General features: G+C 53.9%; 1 protein-coding gene across 1 annotated transcript; it reads left to right on the top strand.

Moving 5' to 3' along the window:
- The first annotated feature begins 13,742 nt into the window (after positions 1 to 13,742).
- KCTD17 (potassium channel tetramerization domain containing 17) lies at positions 13,743 to 24,537 on the top strand. The gene is given in 10 exon segments (XM_020879724.2): positions 13,743 to 13,955; positions 15,129 to 15,237; positions 17,580 to 17,671; positions 18,603 to 18,698; positions 20,491 to 20,616; positions 21,964 to 22,033; positions 22,227 to 22,301; positions 22,630 to 22,697; positions 22,699 to 22,721; positions 23,652 to 24,537. Coding segments are annotated over 10 exon segments (924 nt in total). The 5' UTR covers positions 13,743 to 13,760; the 3' UTR covers positions 23,722 to 24,537.
- Positions 24,538 to 26,231: the final 1,694 nt, after the last annotated feature.

Raw genomic sequence — 26,231 nt, 5'->3', positions numbered from 1 at the left:
TTTGTTGCTGCTGTTAAAATTTTATTTATTTTTGGCTATGCTGGGTCTTCATTGCTGCACATGTTTTCTCTAGTTGCGGTGCATGGGCTTCTCATCACGGTGGCTTCTCTTCTTATGGAGCACAGGCTTTAGGGCTCAAAGGTTTCAGTAGTTGCAGCTCCGGGGTTCTAGAGTGCAGGCTCAGTAGTTGTGGCACACTTCCCTGACTAGGGATCGAACCGGTGTCTCCTGCACTGGCAGGAAGATTCTTTGCCACCAAGCCACCAGGGAAGCCCCCATCTTTTTCTTTTTAATTTTCTATTTATTTTTGTTGTGAGCCACATGTAGGATCCATTCTCCCACCAGGGATTGAACTCACACCCCCCTGCATTTAACTTGTGGAGTCTTCACCACTGGACCACCAGGGAAGTCCCAGTTTCTTCACTTTCAAAATGAGTGTAATCATACCTTCATTCAGCAACATGGGGATTCAATGAGACAATCCATAGCAACTGTTTAGGTTGGTGGCAGGCACAGAGTCAATATTGAGTGTTACTGTTATTTTGTAAAAGACTTACTTTATCAGCACATTGAGTGTCTCCTGTACTTCCAGCATTGGGGGCAGGGAATGCGAGCATGAAAATTATGTTCCAGCCCTGTAAAAGCCTCCCAGCCAGGATGGAGAAACTGGCCCAGTGTATATTTTTAGAGAGAAATGGTGAAATGATCTATTTTACAACAGACTCATTTCACAAGAGCCTTTTGATGAAGGTGAAAGAGGAGAGTGAAAATGCTGGCTTAAAACTCAACATTCAAAAAACTAAGATCATAGCATTTGGGCCCCCCATCACTTCATGGCAAGTAGATGGGAAAACAATGGAAACAGTGACAGACTTTATTTTCTTGGGCTCCTAAATCACTGCAAACAGTGACCACAGCCCTGAAATTAAAAGACTCTTGCTCTTTGGAAGAAAAGCTATGATAAACCTAGACAAGGTGTTAAAAGCAAAGACACCACTTTGCCGACAAAGGTCCATCTAGTCAAAGCTCTGGTTTTTCCCGTAGTCACGTATGAATGTGAGAGTCGGACAATAAAGAAAGCTGAGCGCCAAAGACTTGATGTTTTTGACCTGTGGTGCTGGAGAAGACTCTTGAGGGTCTCTTGGACAGCAAGGAGATCAAACCAGTCCATCCTAAAGAAAATCAACCCTGAATATTCATTGGAAGGACTGATACTGAAACTGAAGCTCCAGTACTTTGGCCACCTGATGTGAAGAGCCAACTCGTTGGAAAAGACCCTGATGCTAGGAAAGATTGAAGGCAGGAGGAGAAGAGGACGACAGAAGATGAGATGATTAGATAGCATCACCGAGTTGATGGACATGAATTTGAGCAAACTCCAGGAGACAGTGGAGGACAGAGAAGCTTGGTGTGCTTCAGTCCATGAAGTCACAGTATCAGATATTACTTAGCTACTGAACAATAACATTTCACAAGTGGAAAGACAGGCTCAGGGATGTTGAGTGATTTGCCGAAGGGCACATGGCTATTTTGAGAGAGGAGCCTAAACAGAGTTAGAATTCTCAGGATAGGAGCGTCTCTGGTGGATTAGGAAAACTTGAGTTGGTTTTCCCAATTTCAGGATCAAGGGGAGAAGGGAGTAGAACTCAGGGTTTGGATACACATGTGGCAAGCTTGTGGAAGGTGGCCAAGTATCTTGATCCAGGCTCTGAGTTTTGAGCGAGGAGATTTGGTTTAGGCTCCCACCCCCAACCCCAGACCCATCATCCTTCCCTCCCCAATCCCTGCCCACAAGCAAGGAACCCGCTAATCTGAGCTGGGGCTTTTTCCTCCTGGAAGGTTCTCCATGGATCTAGAAAAATTCAGAGGTAACCTTCTCGGGGGTGGGAGAAGGGAGACGGAGGCGTGTCTTTTTAGATTTCTTGGAGCTGCAGTTGGTTTAACTTTTCAGGAGTTGGCTAGGAAAGACCTGGGGCCTTCTGGAGCCCTGCCTTGGAAGTCTGAACTCCCGGAATAATTAACTCTTCCCCGCAGGGTCCCGGCCTCTGCCAGCATCCATCCTACCTCGCTGGGTGTGTTCCAGGAACTTGCAACATCGTATAACAGGGATGATGAAAGTTTTGTCCACTTGGTAAATATTTGCTGAGCACCCCCCTCTGAGTCAGGGACAATTGGAAGTTTGCATACCTCGTCTCTTATGTGCATTGGATTCTGTCCACTCTCTGGCTTGTGGCCTGAAGGGATCATGGCACCAAGGAGCCCCAACCCTGCACAGTGGGCTGAATAATGAAGTGATGTGCTGATTCAGTCCTGGCTCTGCTCGAGGCCCTAGAAGTTCTGCTTTCCAGACCCTTCCCAGTTGGGGCCTCAGTCATCTCTTCTGGAAAATGGGAGCAAACTGCCCTATTGCATACAGGGTGGATGTGGTGTCAGATACGGAAGAACTCCAAATGATCTAAGACATTTTCTATTGTAGGTCATTCCCACTGAAAATAAATAACCCCAGCTATATAAGAAGGATGGAGCTTTATTATCCTTAACATACAGAGGATGAGTCATTTGGGAGGAGGTGAAATTTTCAGATTAACTGAAGCTTTATAGTTTTTTAAATTAACTTTTATGGGAGTATAGTTGCTTTATAATGTTGTGTTTCTGCTGTAGCAAGTGAATCAGCTATATGTATACATGGTGGTGGTTTAGTCGCTAAATCGTGTCTGACTCTTTGCGACCCCATGGACTGTAGCCTGCCAGGCTCCTCTGTCCGTAGGATTTCCCAGGCAAGAATACTGGAGTGGGTTGCCATTTCCTTCTCCAATATGTATCCCCTCTTTTGGGGGTTCCTTCCCATTGAAGTCACCATGGAGTACTGAGTAGATTCCCCTATATTATATAGTAGGTTCTCATTAGTTGTCAGTTTTACACATAGTATCAGTAGTGTATATATGTCAATCCCAATTCATCCCACCCTTTCTTTCCCCCTTGGTGTCCACATGTTTGCTCTCTGCACCTGAAGCTTTATCATTTTAAGCATCCCCAAAGTTAACGGGGCGTGGGACACGGTATTCTGAGGGTACCAGAACTCTGTGGCTTTGTTTCATCACTTTACTGTGAACACTGTTTGCCCCTAAACTAAATGGCCCCCAGTTACTGTGACTTTCCCGTCCTCGAGTCCTTGCATCTCCAGATCGTCCTTGACCACTGTCCATCCTGGTTAATATCGTGCTCTCCAGAGACTCCATCTGCTTCTAGGTGGGCCCACTCTCCAGATGATGCCAACTATTCTAGGGCTTAAACCACTGGTGAACCAGGGCCTCCGGCAACCCACTGGGGTCCACTGCCTGAAGTCCCCTCCCCATAGTCCTCTGCCCATGTCCCCGTCTGTGTGCGTGGCCACCACACAGGGGTCACCTGTGCCCAGACCTGCCTGGCAGCTAGTTCTCCAGACTTGGCTTCTCGTCCCCATAGCCAATCAACACCCAGGCCCATGATTTCCACCTCTGTACTCACTGCCTTGGTGCAGGTCACCACCCCCACCCCCATGCCAAAGACACACAGATACAACCTGTCCAGTCATTAATTCCAGCACACACCTTCAGGAACTGGGATCTGGGGCATGGAGGATAAAGACATAAGGGGAACTGACCTAGTGGAGAGGGGCAGACAGACAGACAGACCATGACGGGTGTGGCAAGGAGGATCTAAGAGATGAAACAGAACAGGAGAGGGTGGATCAGGTGGCTCTGCATCTGAGAGGCTGGTCTGAACAGGCCAGTAGCCCCTTTCTGAATCCCCTGGCCCGTGCCTCCTCACTCCATGTGGAACAACAACAGGGGATGGGGTTCAAACCGCAGCCTCCGGAGGCATCTGGACCTCCAGCTCACGGGCTATGAGTGTGCTTCGATTTCCTCATCTGTCATGGAGTAATCCAGTACCCACCTCACAGGATCAGATTGATACAAGCACTGAGAATAGAGCCTGCACAGTGAGCCCGACATCCATGCATTATTAATTACTAATATTCTGTCCTACTCAGGTCTCTCCTGCCTCCTTTAACCTGCCTGGGTGCCCTTGAGGGTAGCATATCTTATTCATGTTTCTCTTCCTGGCTCCAGCACAGTGACACAGTCAGGGCTTAATGAGCGTCTGATGTGTATATTAATATCCTGGTGGGGCTAAGAGGGACTCTAAAAAACTTTCCTCAGGACTTTCCTGGTGGTCCAGTGGCTAAGACTCCAAGCTCCCAATTCAGGGGGCTTGGGTTCAGTCCCTGGTTGGGGAACTAGATTCAGCATGCGCAGCTAAGAGTTCACATGCCATGGCTAACGATCCTGCAGGCTGCAATGAAGATGGAAGAGCCTGAGTGCTGCAACTAAAACCCAGTGCAACCAAATAAATACTAAATAAATATTTTTAAAAATCCCTCCTCTTTACTGAGCACTTCCCATGTCCAGGGAGAATGTTAAGTGTTTTGTACCCACTTAATCCAACAACTCTGAGAAATAGGTGTTATTACCCCTTTCTCTCATTTTACAGATAAGGAAGATGGTGGCTTAGGTCAGGTGACTCACCTAAGGTCTAGGGAAGGATAGGGCTGGGACTGGAATTCTAGATGGAATGGTTTCATCATCAAAACCATCATTCATCATGGTGAGACAGAACTGGAGAGGGGGTCATAGAAGAGGGGGTGGGGTTTCTGTCTGGGTGGGGGGTTCGTAGGCCCTGTAGGAATGCATTCACACATGCTCACACCTTTGTTCACAGGTGAGGAATTATGGAACCAGGCTAGACGGTTTGCCAAGTTATGTGTGCACTTTGATGCATATCTCCAGGACTCTTTATAAAAACTGTACTTCCTCTCTTTAAAGAACATAGTAGCAATCTGCAGGAAAAAAACAGGAGGAAAGAGGCAATTATTGAGTGCTAACAACCACACCCAGTAATTAGGTGCAAGCATGTGATAAACTGCGAAATTGTGTGGTCCAGAATGAGGTGAGAGGGGCTTCTGAAAGTTCCCAAGTAAGCTCAGTGCCAGAGAGGCTTCTGAGAACTAGTGCAGTGGTGCAGCCCCAGAGAGGCTGGTTCCTGTCCATTCTGTCTTCTGCCCTTCTTCCCTTCTTTACCCTCTCACTCCTGCCCTGGCGGCTTTTCTCTATTTCTGAATCATGAAAGGCTTGAAAAATCACATAGCTATTAAATGAAACTGCATACGCCCTTACCTTGGAACCAGCCATTCCACCTCCGGGAATTTCCCCTGAAGTTACACTTCCAACAATAGGAAAACACTTATGCATAATTGGGTGGCTTGTTATAGCAGTATTTGTCATTTTCCAGTAGCCATGTATGGATGTGAGAGTTGGACCATAAAGCTGAGCACTAAAGAACTGATGCTTTTAAACTGTGGTGTTGGAGAAGACTCTTGAGAGTCCCTTGGACTGCAAGGAGGTCAAACTAATCAATACTAAAGGAAATCAGTCCTGAATATTCATTGGAAGGACTGATGCTGAAGCTGAAGCTCCAATACTTTGGCAACCTGATGTAACGAGCAGACTCATTAGAAAAGACCCTGATGCTGGGAAAGATTGAAGGAAGGAGAAGAAGGGGACGACAGAGGATGAGATGGTTGAATGGCATCACCGACTCAATGGACATGAGTTTGAGCAAGCTTTAGGAGATAATGAAGGACAGGGAAACCTGGCGTGCTACAGTCTATGGGGTCACAAAGAGTTGGACACAACTGAGTGACTGAACAACAACAAACCTCCAGTAAGGGAGTAAACTGACATGGGTACCTCCTGAGATGATTCGCTGAGAACACAGCATCACCTCTGTGGTGTCCCTGCCAAAGATGTATCTGATGAATCAAATCATGAGGACACATCTGACAAACCCAGATTGAGGGCACTTCTATAGGATAAGCAGCCTGTCCTCTTTGAAAATGGGAGACAAAGAAAGACTGAGGGACTCTTTCACATCAAAGGAGATTAAATAAGACATGACAGTTGAAGGCAATACATCCTGGATTGGATTTTTTTTTTCCTATAAAAGATACTAGTGAAACAAATGAGTATTTGAAGAAATCCTTAGATAAGTTAATGGCATTGTATCAAAGCTAATTTCCTGACTTTGATCATTATACTGTGGTTGTAGAAAAGAATGTCCTTATTTTCAGATCACACTGAAGAGTCTGAGTGCAAGGTCATGAACTCTGTAATTTACTCCCAAATGGTTCAGGAGAACAAGAAAGGAAGAAACGAAAATGAAAAAGCAAATGAAGTAAAAATGTTAACATACTGGGTAACAGCTCTACCAGGATTCTTGGTATTATTTTTGCAACTTTTCTCCAAGTCTGAAATTACTTCAAAATAAAATTTTATTTAAACAAATTGTAATACAATTTTAAAGGTCACTTTCCATTTACAGTTATTACAAGATATTGGCTGTAATCCCCGTGTTATACAACACATCCTTGAGGCTATCTTACACCTAAAGGTTTGTCCCTCCCACCTCCCTACCCTTATATTTGCCCCTCCCCCTCCCCACACACGGGTAACCACAAGTTTGTTCTCTATGTGTTATTTTTCAAACACCAGGTTTCTGATTCCGTTTCACAGGGCCGCTGACTGCACCCACGTTCCAAAACAAGGTGCTAGACCATCTAAAGCAGCTCTTTCAGCCGCCTTGGTTAAGAACTAATTTAGAAACCGTAGGAGACCTCCCTTCCCACCCACAGCAGAGACAGGAGACATGCCATCAGGAGCCGTTGGAAGACAGAGAGGCTTCCTCTAGGGGCAGTTGTTGGGGCTCTGTGGCACTCCCCATGGTGGGAGTTGCCTGGGGTACCCCTCCTCCCCACAGGTTGACTGGCTGGGTGGGGGTTTCAGGGAGTCCACTTGAAGAGCTTGAGCTGTGTCTCCTGGATTCAGGGGTCAGGGGTGGAGGGAGCTCAAAGGCTGGGCGAGACCCCTGCCTGAGAAAGCCTCAGGCGAGATGTTGGCCTGGCTGGCTGCCGGGCAGTGCGGTCAGTGGATGCGGCTGCACAGGGTGAATCACGTCAGCGATGAACTAGCCAGGACTTCTGGGGAACCCACAGAAGACCCAAGTGAAGAAGATGCCTAGGTGCTGCCCTAGAAGGGACTAGCCCCTTCTGGACAGAAGGGACTTTGTCCAGAGGGCTGTGGGGTAGGGCAGGAGGGAGCAAGAATCAGAGGTGGTTCCCAGTGGGGTGCCCCAGACAGCCAACAGGAGGAGTTTCTGCCAGGTAGGAAACCCCAGAGTGAGCCACTCCCAGAAATGTGGACTCCAAAGAACCCTCAAAGCTATCCTCCAGGGCAAACAAGCCCGCATGAATCACTGCTCTGGCCAGAGCAAAGCCGCAATAGAGGACTTGGGCACCAGGCAAGAAAAACCAGTCCTTTCCTTCCCCACTCCCCATTCTGCTTGCCAGGCCATGCAGGAGCAGGAAGCGGTGGGGAGTGAAGGTGCAAGAGGAGCTGGGGGCCCAGGAGAGCGCACAGAACATGCGGAGGGCTCCTCCTCTGTACGTTGGCAATTATAGTCAAATCTCCCTGTTGGAGTGGGATTAAAAGAGCTAATCCAGGAGACTGCTTGGCAAAGAGCAGGGCCCATTGATGTGCTCATAAATATCTCTCTGGCAGCAGGGGCCAGGGCTGGGGGTGGTCCATGAAGCCCAGGGGATCAGGCAGGAGCTCCTGGTTCTGTGCAATTGCTGATTCAAGCTTGGCTCCTGATTCCACCTGTGGGATGATCTTCCCAGGAACCAGAAGGACCTTTATGGGAAAGAGTGGGATCTCTGAGGGAGGCTGGTACATTAGTTGACTGTCATGACCTCAGTATTCCAGAGCACAGCTTCTGGAAAGGGAAGCCAACAAGAGCAGATGAACCGTGTGGATAGGGTGGGCGGGAAAGCGTTGCGAGGGCCACCAAGGATGCAGGCAGATTGGTACACTCCCCACTGGTGAAGTCTAATCGCGGGCCACACTCCCGCAGAGTCCAGACAGGCCGAGAGCCCCGCTAACCACCCGTTCCCCAACCCCAACCTGGCCCGCTGGTTGAAGAGACCAGCGTGCAGGCTGAGGGCATTCAGCAGGGACCCCAGTGATGCGAAAGTGTCAGGGTCAAACTCAGCTACACTTCTGTGCAAATTGGAGAAAGGCAGGCATCCTTTCCTACAGACCCTTGATTGCCCTTCTGCCATGCGAAAGGCGACCCCTGGAGTTTGCAGACATTAACGAGCCCCTCTGGGTGAGCTCTTCAAGGGTAAGAGGGTCTGCACCTCCACTTCAGAATTCTAAAACCCAGTACTTGGGGCAGGCTCTGTGAATATTTGTTGACAATTAAAGGAAGTTCTAGGTAAATGCATTCTGGTTTACTTGTTATCTTGAATGCGTGGGTGCTCAGTCACTTCAGCCGTTTCTGACTCTTTGTGACCCTATGAACTATAACCCACCAGGTCCCTCTGTCCATGGGATTCTCCAGGCAAGAGTACTGGAGTGGGTTGCTATGATCTCCTCCAACTTGTTATCTTACAGACATTCAAGCCTGTGGACCAGGTATCTAGCCTCTCTCAGCCCCATCTGTAAAATGGGTATAATAATACTTCTAGCTCAGGTGTGGCACACAGTAGGTGCTCAATCATAATAACATTAATTGCATGTAATAACACTAAGAAGTAAGAATAACATTATGATATAAATATTGCAAATGGTGTAAAATGAGAGTTGAAAAGGTTACATAACTAATTTTACATAACTAATTAGTGAGGTCTCACAGGAAACCATGGAGCAGAGATGCAAAGTCTGGACCATGGGCCCCTGAAAGCCTGTTTGAATATTTCTGGCTGGTAAAGACACCCTCTCTTTTACTGCATAAGCTTGTTCTTCTCCTCAGGTGACCTGAAGAGGTGCCAATTCAGAACCAACAATCTCTATCCCAAAGTAAGAGGCAGATCTGTCAGCCAAGGCAGGGATGGGATTGAATTTGATGTTTAAAAAAAAAAAAAACCACACAAAAAAAGAAGAGTTGAGATGAATCAGAATGTTCTGACATTCTGAACATGGGGCAGAGAAGGACTGACTCCAAAAAGCCCAGCAGAGATGAATGACATCTTAGTCATAGGAGTGACAGCAGAAGTGAACAAAACCCTCAGATGTGGGGGATGCTGTTTAGAAAATGAGGAGATTCAAAATAGGACACGGTGATGTGCTCAGGTGAGAACTTCAGTATGTATTTTCTGTTCCTTCAGCTGTCTGGCAGTAGAAAGTTTCCCAGGCCCCTGTAGATCTTGGGGGTTTAGCATGAGGAAATGGCAGCTGCTCTGCTCTGGAGGCTGGGTCATTTGGGGTGGCTTTTCTCTCTGCTTCTCCCTCCAACCCCAGCAGAGAAGTGTTGGTTGGGCTGGTTCATTCCAGGCTGCTGGGAAAATGCATCTTAAGGGGCAGTCTTTGGCTTAGCCCCTGATCATGGACCCAAAGGACAGTAGGCAGAGTGGCAGGATTGGTTTCATGAAAGCCAGTATTCACAGGACCTGAGGCTTTGTCCAGGCAGCGTGCTGAGTGCTCTTCATGTGGTTTCATGTGTTAGCTTATTGAATCCTCACAATAACAGCATGAGCTAGGCACTATTATTCTCAATTTAGATATGGGGAACCTAAGGTTCAGAGAGGTTAAGTGATTTTGCCAAGATCACCCAGCTAGCAAGCCACAAAGCCTGGGCTGGCATCCCTGTCTGGGAGCTCTGTGCCCCTTAATCCATCTCTCTCTCCTGTCTCACTTTCAAGCCCTATTCTGAGCCATGTTAAAAAGCACCTGAGAGCTGCTCTTCCCAGAAGGGGACAGCAGGGGGCAGTGTAACCAGAAAGCATTTGACGTCTGGCCCTTCTCCAGGGTAACCATCACCCCAAGAAAGTGTCTAAGGGATGTTTAATTTTATCCTCTAAATTCAGACGACATGCATAAAACTGTGAAGTGTACCAGTCCACGATTACAAGCAGAATAGTCTGGGATTCCATGTTTTTTCAAAGACTCTCAAGCCCACCTCCTCTAATCCTAAGCCCTCTCTAGGGGAAGGGACCACCCCTAGTGCCTTCATCTCTGTGTTTCAATGTCTGGCACACAGTTGGTGCTCAGTAAGCAGTAATGTCACTGAATGATGGTTGGTGGGACGGAGGCTGTATTGCTTCAGGTGGGAACATTTTAAGTGCTTACTGAGGGGGTGCTGGTGTTTAGGTATAGGTGGGGGCTTTTGAGGAAGGAGGGGGTAAGCCTCCCACTCCACTCTGGGACCAAAGATGCTGGCTGAGCCTCTGCGACAGCTTCAGGACCCCATGATGGTCCACGATGGCAATGAGCCAAGCAAACTTGCACTGGGCCACCCAGGTGGGTGTAGTTTCCTCCCAGCATTCTCAGAGTTAAGAAGGCCTGTGCAAGGGTGTGCTGGGACTCCATGTCAGGTTGAGTTTCAGAATCAGTGAGACAAGCTTGAAGGACAGATCTGCCCTTGGTTGCCATTCCCAGCATCACCTGGAAAGGCCCAGGGTCTCAGAGCCTCGATCTCATCTTCCATAAGATGGAGGTGGGAACAGGATCAAGCACATGGGGCTGTTTTAAGAATTCTGCACAGAATTGACCTGGTGCAGAATAAACCCTTTATCAGTGATAGCAGCTGCCGCCAGTACAGAATGCCTAGGACACAGTCTCCAGCATGTTAGATGCATAAATGGTAGCTCCCGCTCTCACCCGGCTCCCTGAGAACACCTGTTACACGGGAGAGATGGGCTTAGAATAGCATCTGACACATAGGAAGCCCTGAAGCAGTGAAACAAAACACATCGGAAGCCAGTGTCAAGGAAGAAGACTGGTCTCTGTCCTAGAGACTCCCAGTATCGGGGAGGGGTTGACCCAGTTGCCCCTCTAGGCCAGGCCCAGTGTCGCTCTGCTGGGTCTTTGTTGCTGTGAGGGCTTTTCTCTGGTTGTGGCGAGCAGGAGCTACTCTCTAGTTGCAGTGCATGGGCTTTTCATTCTGATGGCTTCTCTTGTGGAGCACAGGTTCTATGGCGCGTGGGCTTCAGTAGCTGTGGCTCCGGGGCTCTAGAGCACAGGCTCAGTTGCAGTACACAGGCTTAGTTGCTCTGTGGCATGTGGGATCCTCCCAGACCAGGGATCAAACCCACGTCTCCTGCATTGGCAGGGGAATTCTTTACCACTGAGCCACCAGGAAAGCCCTTCTTTCTTTCTTTCTTTTTTTTTAAATATCAGTTTTATTGTGAAATAATTCAGTGCAGTAAGGAATTTCACCTTACCTAAAGAGAGATCTGAATTTTGTCCCGTGACATGCCTCTTTAGTTTAAAAGCTCTACACTGTCCACGTGCTGCGTGGTCTGCACTCCTCGCTGGGGAGAGGCAACCCCCAGTGGGCGAGGGCTGGCGGCCCAGGAAACCTGGGGTCTGCTCCATATTTGCTGAGTGACCCTGTGCAAGTTATTCTCTGCCTCCAGGCTTCGGCTCTGTCACACCTACAGGAGCAGGTTGGTTCAGGCAAGCCCTGGGTTGCCACAGCTCCAGGATGCTACAGCTCCACCTTCTCAGCTTTCACTCCTCCTGTGAACTTGTTCATGAAAACTGGCCCCCTCTTGGTCTCTGGAGTATGGCTCTTGCTCCTCACTCTCCAGACTGTGTCCTGTCCTCTTCATTCACTGGAGCCACCACCTGAGAGGGCCTTCCTGGGTCTCTAGCTCTGGGACTTTTCAGGTCTTCTTTGAAGGGGTCTTCTCCCTGCTCTAGGCTCAGGCCAGCCCACCAGGCCTCTCCAGGCTAAGCTGCTCTGCTGAGTATCACACCTGCAGAACAATGGTCTCTTGCTAGAAGCCAGGGTTGTCAGCATGGCCCCTCCTCCTTCCTCTTTCTCTCCCCTTCTCCTGCCTTCCCACAGCCCCTTCAAGCTTCACTTCTGTTTCCCAAATATCCACTGAAGCCGCCTACTCCTGGTTGACGCTGCCTTGGTTGGGGCTTCCCTACCCCTTACCTAGAAGCCCTCCTGGCTGGTCTCTCGGGGCTTTGAACGGTCTCCTCTGCAGTCTCCAGAGTGACTGAAGTTACACATCTGACCATGTTACTCCCTGCCTATGACCTTAAGTGGAAGACCACATATTCCCTGCTATGGTTTTGTTTCAGCTGATGATGGTGGAGGACTCACCAAGCGCCTGCAGTACTGCTCCTCTTCCAAGGCCAGTTCATGATACATTTCCTATTTCATTCATTCATGTATTCAGTATACTACAAGCCATGGATTATGGCATCTGTTTTACCAACATTATCGAATCTTCATGACAGTGTTCTTCAGCGGCACTTCCCACTTCGCAAAAGGGAAAACTGAGATTCAGAAAGGAGGTGGCTCAAGATCACACTCGAATCCGTGTTTAAGGGAACACAAGTTCCCAGGAGCAGGAGTCTAGCAGCTGTGATCCACTCCCTGCCAAGGGGAAAAGTTTATGGAGACAGAACCTGAGTGATAATAGAACCTTCCCCTCCCCGCCCCGCCACAGGGACAGGCTGCCCAGTGGGTGGGGCCTGTGTGTGTGACACAGAGATCACTGACTGAAATAGTGAGAAGGAAAGGAAGCGAAAGAAGACAGCTTTCAGGAATTCCCTGGTGGTCCAGTGGTTCGGACTTGGCGCTCTCACTGCCAAGGGCTTGGATTCAATTCCTGGTCAGGGAACTAGGATCCCACAAGCTACATGGAAATAAATAAAGGAGGACAATTTCCCTTCTGCTCCTTTCTTTCCCAGGACCCAAACCACATGAGGAGCTGTCCCCTTTCCGCACCCTGCAGAACCCACAATAGCAGCACCCCCTCACCCCCGCCAAGTTATCTGGCTCAGAAGTACATCCATAGAACCAATCCCTCCTCCCCTTCCCGAATTACAGATGAGTAAACTGAGAGTCTTCCAGCACTTCATCCTACAAAAGCCAGAATGAAAACCTAACTCTCCAGACATTCATCCAGTACCCTCTCCACTCTTCCTCCCTAGAAATGCTTCCCACAGAGCAGGAAAGGGGACTTGGTGGTGGAAATGCACTTGAAACCCACCTGGGTTCCTGCCAGCCTGACCCTCGCTAGCTGTGTGAATGCAGAAAATCACTTTGCTTCTGTGTCCTCATCTGTAAAATGGGTACAGTAACGTCAACTTCACAGGGCTACTGAGGGCATCAATGAATAATACAGATGCATAAAGCATCTGGAATATAGAAGGTGCTGAGCCAACTGTAAGCCCAGCTCTGTTGTACTCAAAGAGAGTTTTTGTGGGGAAAGAGCACAGCTCCCTTCTCCCCCAACCCCCGCCCGCCAAAAGCAGAATGGAAGAATATTAGAAAACAGATACAGGTAAATGCTGCTATAAAATTGGGGGAGGAAAAAGTTTCTTTTCTTGTCAGTTGTTTGATAACCCAGACTGGACAAAGGGAAAGCAATGTGGTGACAGAATGGGAGGATTGCTGATTTGGGGTATCACTCACTATTTTCCCAGTGACCTCGAATTTGACCTTCCCCAAACACAGAGCACTTTGGCCAAGAGCATCTTTAACAGACCCTCGTTTGTAGACCTCCCAGGAAGGGCAAATTAGGCTGGGGCTAGGGAAAGGCAAGATCCTCACTCCTGCCGCACCCGCCCGCGGCGGCTCGGACTACAGCTCCCGGCATGCCCGGCGCTCGGTACCTGCCCACCTCCAGCCTCCTTGCCTGGAGGATGCAGACGCTGGGAAGAGAGATGAGGATGGAGGCCGGTGAGGCAGCGCCGCCGGCGGGGGCGGGCGGCTGGGGCAAGTGGGTGCGGCTCAACGTGGGGGGCACGGTGTTCCTGACCACCAGGCAGACGCTGTGCCGCGAGCAGAAGTCCTTCCTCAGCCGCCTATGCCAGGGGGAAGAGCTGCAGTCCGACCGGGTGAGGCCCACGGGGTGGGCGGCTGTTGGGGATCCCTCGCTCGCTGCTGGCTATCCAGCCAGGCCTGCTCGCGGGGCTGGAAACCCGGCTGGGTTTCTTTCCTAAGAGCTGGAGGCAAGAACTGGTCGGAGGAGGGGCGAAGGAAGTGGATCAGAGAGTGAGCGATGCCATTGCCTTGGCAACAGGACAACGCCAGGCTGGGGCCATTTGGAGATTTTGAGCTCTGCCCTGGGCTCCCCACCCAGGAGACTATTGGATAAGGTCTCTCCTGTGTCTTTGGGGCTATGGGGAGGACAGACACGAAGGGCCTTCTCTCCTGCCCAAACTGGACTCCTGCATCACAGGAGTTACTGAGTCTGCTTCTCCCTGCCCTTTGGGGTGTGGGTGGCTTAGGGGTACAGGGAGCTGGGTGGAGAAATCCCAGGTTCCTCCTGAGCTGCGTTTCATGGGGAGGAATGCTGGCCTGGGGCACCATTTCTGGGTTCCCATCTTGGTTCTGCTGCAAACTGCTTGCATGACCTTGGGTCAGATCCTTCCCTGCTCCAGTTGAGCCTCCTGTCTGTAACCCCAGGGGGCCGGCCTGGCCATGACCTCTAAGGACCTCTCTCTCCCATTTCCTGACCTTCTGATGCTGTGACCTTGGGCAGGTCCGTTTACCTGGTGATGTCTCTGTCTTCTCTCTGTAGAGTTGCACGGAAACCCTCTCAAGCCTCCCTGCAGGCTGAGGGTATCCAATGAGATAGCAGCTCCTTTGGAAACTTGTAAACATCCCCAGAATAACGGGTCTGGTGGAGACGGTGTAGGGCTGGCTTCAGGGAACAACCTCTAAGAGGGACGATCCCTGAGCCCTACACTGGATTGGGTGCCACTGAAACTTCACTGGCTGCTCACAATTCTCCCTGGTTGTGGGGGAGAGGAGCAAGGCTCAGAAAGGTCAAGTCATTGAGTCGAGGTTACAGAGTCAGGAAAAGGCAGAGGCAAGATCTGAACTTAGCTGTATCTGACCCCAAGGCCCTTTTACTCCATCACACCACTCTGTTCTGGAGCAAACATGCGCCCCCACCCACCCTCCCTCTATCCTTTACTGGGACTGAAGGGTGGGGATATGTGCAGGGTCAGCAGGGAAGGGGGGGCTCACTCTTTTCTTGCTGCCTGCGCCCCTTGCCGTTGTAGGATGAGACGGGGGCCTACCTCATCGACCGTGACCCCACCTACTTTGGGCCCATCCTCAACTTCCTCCGGCATGGCAAGCTGGTGCTAGACAAGGACATGGCCGAGGAGGGTAAGTTGGTCCAGGGGGCTGGCCAGGGCCTGCATCCTAAGCCTGTCTTCTCTAGCCTGCCAGGGCCTTCCATGGAGGTCCAAAGCCATTTCTCCCATCCAGAGGAGACGTCTGTTTTCTTCCATGTTTCCTACTTCTTCTCATCCCAGACAGGACTGGATGCCAAAGCCTCTGCCCAGGCTGAACCTAGGGCCAAGGTGACTGGCCCATGCTTCCACTGGGTGCTTCCACTGGGTGGTGCTTCTGGGGAAGTGACAGAAACATAGGCAGAAGAGAGAGGAAGACTGTGAGGCCGGCAGCCTCCGCCAGGGGCAGGGATGTCCTTTCCCCTGGCTTCCTGGGAAGCCAGTGGTGAGCTGGGTGGGGGTAGAAATGGCCATGGGAAGAGGTATGCCTCTTTCTTTGAGTGATCGGGTATCTCAGATGCCTGGTGAGGGCTCAGAGTCAGCAGGGAGGTGGAACGGGTGACTCTTCCCGAGATCTGACAGCCTCTGCTGCACACTGCTGGCTGTGGGTGGAGGAAGGGGAGTGGGGAGGCTGCTCCCCAGCGGGCGTTTGGTCCCTCCCAGGCTGGGTAGCTGAGGCCCTGTAGATGTCCGCTTCCTGGCCCAGCAGATGGCAGGGAAGCCGTGCCTGGAAGAATGGCGTCTTGGTAGAACCCCAGCCTGGAGCAGGGACCATAGGTGGGTGCCAAACCCACTCTTCCTTAGGGCACAGGGTGTGGCTTTGGGTCAGCTGACCCAGCCAGGCCAGCTTGGACATGTGACTTTTCCTTTCTGAGAATCCACTGTGTATATAAAGTGGGGCGGTGATCTCCATTAGGGATGTGTTCTGGGGAAACAGACGTCTCGAGTCCTGGGGCTTGTACCCTAAAGGGGTCTAACACGGCCCCTCCCTCCTCACTCCGGCCCACAGCCTTCTCTCCTGACCCCTGTGGGTATGGTGATCTAGAGGCCAGGTGGCTCTCCAGAGGACCAGGGCTTCAGAATCAGAGCCCACTCTAGGTATCGGCTCTGGGAGCCCCACAGCTTTCCTGGGGGCCCCCTGGGGGAGCAGACAGCATGGGCGTGGCCTGGGCCCAAAAGCCGCTCCCACGGGGAAGGGAGGTAAACACTCCAGCGTCACAGCTCACACCTGTTTACAGGTTCTGGGTTTGTCAAAGGCCTGGCATTCCCAGCACCTTCAGACAGGACTAGTGCCCTGCTCCAAGGGGCCAGGGGGTTTGGCAGGAAGCTGACTAGTTGTGTGAACCCTAGAAAGTCACTTCTCCCCTTGTGGCCCCATGCCTGCATCTGTGGGGTGTGGGAACAATAGCACCCACCTTGCTGAGCTGCCGTGAAGATAAAAGGAGCGAATATAAGTGCATCCCTTAGTGCCATGCCTGGCACCAAGGACCTGTGATACAGAGTTTCTGTATCTGTAGGGCTCCATGGGGGGCATCCTGGCAGTAGCACTGACCGAGTCCTTTGTGTTAGGTGGTTGTGAGCACTGGGGACAGCCAGGGACATCAGACGTGGGTCCTGTCCCCCAGGAGCCCAGAGGCCAGTTGTGCCAAGGACCAGAAGTGTCCCTGCCCTGAGGAGCTGAGGGGAGTCCAAAGGGCTGTCCCCTTCTCCAGAGAGGGACTTGCTCAGTCTCTAAGCGGGGACAGTCTCTAACTGCATGAGGACAAGAACGCCCTGAGGCTTGTGAGGAGCCCAGGATGGGCTCTGCAGACTGTGAAGTGTGGTTGGTCAGGGAGATGCACGTGCACAAAGATCGTGCACTTAGTGGGATTGGAGGGCAGAGGAACTTGAGTGTGAACCCCACCTCTGCCGCGTGCTGGGTATGAGGTGTTGCACAGCTACTGCTTTGCCTGGGCCTTGGTTTCCAAGGCAAGGTTTCCCCTTGCTCAGTGGGGTTGATGAAAGTACCTACTTCTCATGCTGAGAATGAGCTACAGTAAAGAGTGCAACATGCCTGCCATGGTGCCTGCCACTTAGCCTGTGCTTCATCAGTGGGAGCATGTAGTCAGGGGTCAGCCAAGGCCCCTCTCACTGTGGCCTTCTAGGGTCCAGTCTCATGGGCCTGCTGCCTCTGGTTAGCCCCAGACTGGGGGACTGGCAGGTGTCCCGGGTCGCTGTGCTCAGCACAGCAACGATATGGTGCAGTTGAACGGCAGCCTCAGCTCTGCTATAGAAAGTGTGGGTCCCCAAGAAGGAAGTGTTCCCTCTCGCCTGACCCCTGAACTCAAAGAGGCTCATCACCCTAGTGTGACTGGAGCAGGGGGTGGGGATGGAGGGGACAAGGCGAGAATGGGGCATGCGGGCAGTGGGAGTGATGGGGGTGCTGCTCTGTGTTAGGGGTCCTGGAGGAAGCGGAATTCTACAACATTGGCCCGCTGATCCGCATCATCAAAGACCGGATGGAGGAAAAGGATTACACCGTCACACAGGTCCGGGGGCAGCGGGGCAGCATCCGTGGCCAGAACAGGGGGTGGTGGGCAGCGGGAACAGAAGGAAGGTCAGGAGAGGCAGAACTAGCTTTTCTTGGGAAGGCCGAGCTGGCCTGTAAGGGGTTGTCCAGCTCCCAGATTGCCCCGCAAAGCCCCAGACTGGGAGAAATATACCAGCTTCTGTCCTTGCCTTGGCTCTGTTTGCTGTGTGACCTTGGCCCAGTCACGCCACCCTCTGGACCCTGATTTCCTTTTGTGGCATATAGAGGTGCTGAGAACTGCCTACCCTTCCCTTTCTCACAGGCGATATGGAGTCAGTATAAGGGTACAGAGGGCCCTGTAGGGGCAATGGGGATTAGTACACCATCCATATCATGGGCTCAAGTGGCCCCTTGGAGCTGGCATGTCTGAGCTTGGACCCTGGGCCTAAGTGGCAAGTCTGTAGGAGAAGCTGGTGGGATTCTCTGCCCACCCTGGGGGAGAGGTAGAGGATGAGAGATGGGTAGGGAGGCACTGTCTTCCACTGCCCTCCTCTCCCCAGGAGCTTGAAGAGGGGGTGCTCTGTCTCCTGGAGGACCTGCCTCAGTGACCCAGGATGCCTCCTAAGCCCTTCCTCCTTGCCCCTTGTATCACCTGTGTCCCAATTCTGGTTCTGCAACTCTTTAGCTGGGTGACCTTGGGCCAGTAACCAACCCTCTCAGAGCTTCCATGAACCTTCCTGGGGTTTTTGGAAGGATTAAGTGAAATCATGCATGTTGAGTGCCTGGCACATCATAGTCACTCAGAATGTGGCTTCTGGCTTACCACCCCAACCCCATCCCCTCCTTCTGTCCTTCTTAGGGGTAGAGGGTAGGTGAAGAGCAGGTGCTCTCCCATCCCGGGATGCTGGGCACTCCCACAAGGTGCCCTCCACGTCGCCCTCTGCCCGCAGGTCCCACCCAAGCACGTGTACCGCGTGCTGCAATGCCAGGAGGAGGAGCTGACGCAGATGGTCTCCACCATGTCTGATGGCTGGCGCTTCGAGCAGGTGGGTGGAGCGCGCGGAAGCCACACCTCCAGGCAAAGCAAGCTCCTCCCTTCCTGCAGCCCCAGCCTTGAGGTTCCATGTTGTAGCCCCTAACCAGGAGTCTTCTTAAGGCAAACAAACAAGATTAAGAAAGGCCACACTTGGCAGCAGATTGATTGGGAAGAAGAGACAAGAGAGGCCCCATGGGCCACAAGGCAACTCTGGTGAAGCCTCTTCAGCAGGAATCCTCCCAGGAGCTGGGTAGCATTTACACCCAAGTGTCTGAGCCTTTGCCCCACAAGCGACAGTTCTGATGAGAGGAGACAAGATCCCCAGAGGAGAGTGGAGGTCCCCTGGGGGCCACACTTATTGTAGCAACTCTGCAGGCATAGATTCCAGGTCCCTGCAAGGGCCATGCCCAGTTCCAAGCACAGCCACCTTCAGAAGCACAGAGCAGCAGCTTCCCTTGAGGTATTAATGATGTCCTGCATTTCCTCCCAGTCTGGATGCAGTTTACCAGCCAGGAGAGATTTTTATCATAAACAGGTTGCCCTAGTAATCCAGTTGATGTCACACCACTCTCAGGTTTCCAGAGGATCAGAGCCAGCAAGCCAACCCAAGGTCAGATTGGCCCTTAGAGAAGAGAAGGGTTGGGCTGCCTTTTATCCACACAAGCCCCACAAGCTCCCTCACACCTGGAGGTTGAAGAAGGGAGAGGAAGGCCAGGCTCCCCAGGATGGCCAGGCCTAGGGGGAGGAACAAGCCCAGTCCAGGAACTGGAAGCCTGGATTCACATCTAGGCTTCACCACTGGCGTGCTCTGTGACCTTGAGCAGGTCATCTCTCTCTTGGCCTCAGTTTCCCAATCGGTGACATGGGCTAGTAGTGCTTCTTTTGCCAGAACATTGTGTAGATTAGAAAGACCATGGATCAAGTCTCTAGCCCAGGGTAGGCCTCGAAACATTGAAGCTAGGTAGCATCCTATGAATTATTAGAAGCATTTGACTCTGTAGGATTCCAGAGAGGACTCAGTGTCCTGGATTCAAATCCTGTTCCACTCATTCTGGCTGTGGGACATGACCACCCCTCCAGGCTTCATCTGCCAAAGGGGCTGGTTTTTCCTCTCTGTCTGCAGGATGAAGGTCCCTGGAGGCTGAATGAGACCCACTGTGTGTACAGTTTTTATCAGCCAGGAGGGGCCTGCAGATGTATTTATTTTAGGGATCCCAGACCAAAAGTGGGGCTGCTTTCCTCTCCTCTCTGGGCGAGAGTCTTTGGCAACTGCATGGGCTTTCAGAGGCTGAGCAAACATGCCAGGCACCACTGGCCTAAGGAACGGGTGACCTGGTCTTCCTCTGCTTCCAAGAGCAAACAGAATATTCTATAGGGCTCTACCAGGTCATGTGGACCCCATCCTGTGACCTGGTTCTGGGGCTGCTTCAGCCACGCCCGGGACACAGGAGCACAGTCTGCCTGCTATAGACCTCTGCCTGCTTCTGGAAGTGGCCTGCTAGATCTGGGACTAGGCCGAGTAGGGGAGAAACAGCAACGATAACTGCCTTCCTCTAAGGATCAGGCCCGGCCAAGCCATGTGGGGAGGCTGGCCCTGGAAATTGACGAGAGGCATAGGTTGGGGAGGTGGAGAGGACTCTGACTTTGCACTAGAGGTGTCCTCTGGAAAGCCAGGGGGATGAGCCTAAATGGAGCAGCAAGATCAGGGTACAGTCAGTATCCTGACAAGTGCCAGTGTTTGCCCACCCCTGCCCCCCATCCCACCTGACCAATCATTTTCTCCCCATGCCCCGTCCCTCCAGCTGGTGAACATCGGCTCCTCCTACAACTATGGCAGTGAGGACCAGGCAGAGTTCCTGTGTGTGGTGTCCAAGGAGCTCTACAGCTCCCCACACGGGCTGAGCTCCGAGTCCAGTCGCAAAACCAAGGTGAGCCCCCCCACCTGACCTCAGCCTCCCTGCCTTCCCTCCCTCCCTTGCTGCCCTCCGCCTGGCCATCTGTGCTTCTTCTTTCTCCCTCCTGCTGCACACGCCTGACCCCCTGATCACAGCCGATGCCATCCATCCCATGCCACCCATGGTCCTGTCTGCCCACGCCAGTTACCTAGGCCCAGGCTCCGGGGACAGTGAGATGAAATTAGCCCCAGGGTGTGGCCAGAGTGGACTTAGATGTTACTTGGATGGTGGTCACGTGGCGGCCACGGGGCAGCGTGGCGCTGGGGGAAGGCACTGGACAAGGGGTCTGGGCGTGGTGTGAGCGCTCTGTGTGACCTTGGACAGGTCCCATCCTCTTTGTGCACCTTGGTTGTATTCTTAGAGAAGTGAGGGGGTGGACCACCAGCTTGGAACTTCTGGGATCCAAGGGTCCAGTTTAGTTCCCAGGGACCAGGGCTGGGGCAGGGAAGCCGAATCTGTTCATTCTGCCCCTCCTGCAGGCTCCCCACATAGGACTCAGCCGCAAAGGGGTCTGGAGCCTTCAGGGTCCAATCCTGTGTTTCCATCCTGGCCTATGAGGCAGCCTCAGCTGGCTGCAGGGAGGGGGTTGATCGACGGTCCTATCACCCTGGACCCTGAGTTGGTCAGAAGCCTCAGGAGCCAGGGTGGAACCGGCGGGGCAGGCAGCAGGCAGGCTGGGAAGAAAGGAGAGCGTTCCTTCTAGAAGCCTGTCCCTGTGTGGTGAAGACTTAGGAACTCTGCTTCCCGTCTGTTTGTCTGCCTTCCTGTGCTGTGACTTCCTGTGCCCACCCCACCCCCAGCGGGGCCAGTGGCTGACGTGGCCTTGCAGGGGTGCAGGGTGAGCCGGCTGCTCCTGCCTCTCTGGGAGAGACCTCAGAATCTGGGATGTCAGAGCCGGTGCTGGCATCGCAGATCTGGCTGGTGTCTGCCCTAGCTGGGCCTTCCCTGGCCTCCTATGTACTCTGGGTTGGTCCTTCTAAAATGAGGCCTTCCCGGGCGCCCCTGGAGGATACCCCAGCCACACACCCACGCTCTTCGTCTTCCACCGCTGTCATAGCGGCCGGACCCAGCCGCCAGCATCCTCAGCAGGTCCCTACCCTCCCGCTGGTTCCCCCAGGCCCCTCCCCAGGCTTCCCGGACCGGACACGATGCCCCGGCTTCTGTGGCTGTAGCGCTCCCCTCCCCTGGAGGTCCCCCTTCTCTTGCCCCTCCCCTTCACCCTGAGACGGGGCCCTCGGGGCCAGCCGCCAGCAGGCCCCGGCCCGGCCCCCCGGTCAGTTCTGCGCTCTTTCTTCCCTGGGTCCGCCGGCTGGTTCACAGAGCGCGGAGGAGCAGCTGGAGCAGCAGCAGGAGCAGGAGGTGCAGGTGGAGGCAGATACGCAGGAGAAAGGTGCAGCCAACCCCCGAGGAGAATGATTGCTAGTAGAAGCCGGCGCCTCCCGCCCGCTCCCTGCTGGAGCCAGCTGCAGAACCTGGGGTCCCGGGGGCGGCCGGGGGTCGGGGGGTGCCCACCAGGGTTAGCTCAGCCGCATGCCTGGCGCCTCACCTGCATAACCATCCCTTCTCTCACTTTCTCTTTGCAGCCCAGTCATCTCAGGATCCCGCTAACCTTTTCTCCCTCCCACCACCGCCTCCTCCTCCTCCGCTCCCCGCCGGAGGTCCTGCCTCATCTTCATCCACCTCTTCTTCCTCCTGGATCTCACCTACACCCTGCCTCTTCCCTCTCTGCCCCTGTCCGGGTTTTCTCTCTGCCTGCTCACACCTCCATCCCGGGGCTGCCCTTGTCCCAGCCTCCTGGGCCCTCCACCCAGGCGCCCCGGCCCCGCATCCCAGAGCACCCTGCCTGCCGCCTCCTGCACCCCTTCTGGCACCTCCTGCCTCCCGGGCCGGGGGGGAGGGGCGCAGCTGCACCTCCTCGGCGCCCCCTGCCGGCCACGTCTGAGGCACTGCTCCAGCGCTTCACCTCCTCCCGTTTCCTCCTTGCAGGTTTCTGTCAGCACCCCCTCAGACCTGAGGTGGTACTTGCAGGGAGGGCCTCTCCTGGGCCCCTCGCCTGACCCCCAGAGCTGCCATGCCTGGTTCGTAGCCTGGCGGAGCTGGAGGGAGGGGCAGAAGCCAGAAGGGTGCTCATCTCTTACTTCTTGCACTTGAGCCGGACTTCCGGCTGATTTTCTCCCCTCACCCAAGCTTCTCAGCCTATCTTGGCCTTGGGTGTGAGGCTCTGAGAGCAGACAAGAGGGGGAGGAGATTCTCTCCCACCTGCCCATCAGCCCCAGAGCCACGCTGGGAAGGAAGGAAGGGAGACAAGAAGCCGGGTGCCCAGACCTCATCCCTGACGCCCAGGACTCCTAATCACAGCCTGGGGGCACTGGGTCCCTGGTTTCTGCGGGGCTGGGAAGGACAGGCCACGCTTGGATGTCCGTGGCCTAGGAGGAGTCAGCGGGAGCTGGCTAAGGATCGGGCTGTGGCAGAAGCAGCCCTGGCCAGGAGCCCGCAAGCCCTCACTCCATCTTATCTACCTGCTGTGTGACCTTGGGCAAGTCACTGTCCCTCTCTGGGCCACAGTTGCCTCTAAAATGGACAGCTGTTCTCCGTGACCTTTTGCCTGAGACACTGGTGACCAGCCTCTCTTGGCCTTCACTCCCCCGGCCAGAGTCTTGGCAGAATATGGACTCCTAGGAGGCCACCACCCAGCCCAACATGGGGCGTGGGGTTCCCAGCAGACAGGCCAGCCGGGTCCCCTTCCTGTAGCCCCTCCTCCTCAGCTCTGAATCCACTTTTTCTGGGCCTCAGCCCTCCTCCTTCCTCCCAGAAAGGACCTAGTGACTCACCTAACTCTTTCTCTCTCCCTGTCTCCCCCACCCACCCACCCACCCCCTCCATTTCAATCTCCCCTCTGCCCTTCTCCTGGCCCCGCACTCCCCTCTCCTCACTGGTCCCACCCCCTCCTCCCCCTCCTGGTGTTCTGACCACCCCCACCCGGTCCCCCTGCCCCTCTTATTTTCTAGCTGTTACAAGCCAGAGGCACCCGGATGTGAGGCCCCAGATCACCTCCAGGGACTTGGGGTTCCGTTCTGAAATCCTTTATTTTTGTACCACGGGGTGGGCCCCCGTCCCGAGGCAGAGGAAGAGCTCTCCCCGCTGTCAGCTCTGTCTACACCCCGGGGGATGTCATTCACCCCTGCCTCCGGGGTCCGGGAGGGGGCCCGCGGGGACCTCTCAAGTCCTGAGGTGGGCCCTGGGACCCCTGGGCGGAGCTGCCTGCCTGTGGCCGAAGTGTGGTGTTGTCCAGCTGTGTCTCCCAGGCCCCCACGTCCCTGCCCCCAGGGCCCCCAGCTGCATGGCGAATACTCCGCTCCCCCGCAGCCCAGTCACGTCACCTCCTTGAGCCTCAGTCTCCCTGCGTGTCACCCAGGTCACATCCTGCCCTGCCTACCTCACAAGGTTGTTGTGAGGTTACCAAGAGGGGCAAGAGCCCTGAAGGCCCTCGGGGAGGGTGAAGAACGCAGGCTGGCCCGGCACAGAGATGCAGGGATTGGTGGGGGTGAAAGGTCTGGGGGTCGACCGCATCGGAAGGAGGGGATGGGTGACTTGGCCTTCAGCTTGGCTGCTCCCCACGCCCACGCCCACCCCCACCCCGTCCCCGCCATCCGTACTGCTGGGCGCAGAGTGACCTGGCCAGGAGGGAGGCAGGCACTGAGCCAGCAGGGGCAGCGGGGCCCCTCAGGACCTGATGACGAGGGAAAGGGGACCGTCCCCCCTCCACGCAGGGAAGAGTTTGAGGCTGGCAGGGGCTGGGCGAGGGGCCTCTCGCGTTTATGGGCTCCTGGGCCAGGTACTTGCTTCTCAGTTGTGTCCAACCCTGTCATGTAATAAAACCTGAAGAAACAGCCAGCCTGGCTGCCTCCCTTTCTCTGGGCCACGTCTGGGGATAGTGCTCTGTTGTGTCCGATTCTTGTGACCCTGTGGATGAGTCCACCAGGCTCCTCTGTCCATGTGACTTTCCAGGTAAGAATACTGGAATGGGTTGCCATTTCTTCCTCCAGGGGATCTTCCTGACCCAGGGATTGAACCCATGTCTCCTGCATTGCAGGTGGATTCTTTGCCTGCTAAGTCATCGGGGAAGTCCCTTGGATCAGGGGCTAAACTTAAGGTGGGATAGACAGCCCAAAGGTAATGGGGCTTTTTCCTAAAGTCCTGGGACCTGCCTGTTGTCACACTCCTGTATGTGTTGAGGGGGAGCATCATGGCCAGATCCTCTGTCCCGTGGGTGGACGCCCAAGGGACCAATGCTGCCTTGCTGGGTGAACTTTGGAAAGTATCTGCCCCTCTCTGGTCTGTTTCTTCATGGGTAAAAGCAAGGGGTTGGATGAGGTGACTGCTAAGGCCCTGCCCCTGGGGTTACTCAGTCTCTCACAGCCTCCAGGCAGACCTGGATTAGCTGGAATGCTGAGGGATGGGGAGCTGGGCTTCCGGGCATCTGGAGTTTCCCTACCTCACCTCACCATTCAGCTGGCCCTCTGCTCCTTGGCTTTGCCCTGCCACTTCTGCTCCATCCTAATCTCCCAGGATGTCCCCTCTGCTTCCCGCTGTGATACCTTCTGGTCACCTGCACCCTCTGCCCCAAGTCCTAAGAAATACGATCCCCAGGCTCCCCTCCATCTTCTCAGAGTCCAACAAAGCCCCGCCCGCCCCCACCCCACCTGGCCAATTCCTTCACCATGTGCTGGTCCTACTGAGTGTCTACTTTGCCTCCCCTCCCCCCAGCAGTTTAGCATTGCAGGTGTCGGGGGGACATCTCTGCAAAGCTGTGATCCCCTAAGCAGAGGCCCTCCCAAGCCCACTCGACGACCAGGGGGTCCTCACCACTTCTCTTGGGGCCACGTGGCTCTCTGGAGTTAACTTCACTTTCTGTATCACAAAGGGTTACCAGGGGGCTTGTTAAAAACCAGATTACATGCCCCGCCCCCCCCCCCCCCCAATTCCCACTAAGACTAGGATAAGGCCAGGAATTTGCAGTTTAGCAAAGTACCCTCTGGCAGTATTCTGCTCCCCCTCTGAGAGGCCCCCCGGAGTCGTCCTGTCCCCTCCCCAAAGGTGCCCCCCCATAGCAGCTGCTCCATCCGCTCCATCTCCACAGGCGGGACCCAGCAGGTGGAGGGCTCCCCACACGTGGCTCCAGTGACCACATCTTTTCTCCCTTTGAAAACCCTCTGGAGACTAGGTCCCCACCGGGGCTCCCCGCTTCCTCTTCCTCCCACTCAGTTAGGCTCCAAGGAAGACTTGTCTGTGCTGGACACCCCCCTTCCTCACCTCCACCAGGGCCCACCCCCCGGCCCTCCCTGATCACTGCCACTCAGGCCACAGCCTTGGCTGCTAAGACCGCACCCCCTCAGCTCCCCTCCAGCCACTGGACACAGCACTCAGCCTCCTACTCTGGGCCCTCACTTCTGCCGTGCATGTGTCACCCCTACCTCTTTGGTCTTCCCTGGACCACCTTCCATGCAGGGTGGTTGGAAAACCCCGCCTCCGAATCTCAAGCTCTGCCTATCTCCTGGACACCTCCCTCCTAGAGGCACCCTAATTTC

The sequence above is a fragment of the Odocoileus virginianus genome, chromosome 23, assembly GCF_023699985.2.
Source record: "Odocoileus virginianus isolate 20LAN1187 ecotype Illinois chromosome 23, Ovbor_1.2, whole genome shotgun sequence".
NCBI classification, from domain to species: Eukaryota; Metazoa; Chordata; class Mammalia; order Artiodactyla; family Cervidae; genus Odocoileus; species Odocoileus virginianus.
Note: the sequence above shows the minus strand (reverse complement) of the source record. Positions and strands in the feature narration are given on the sequence as shown.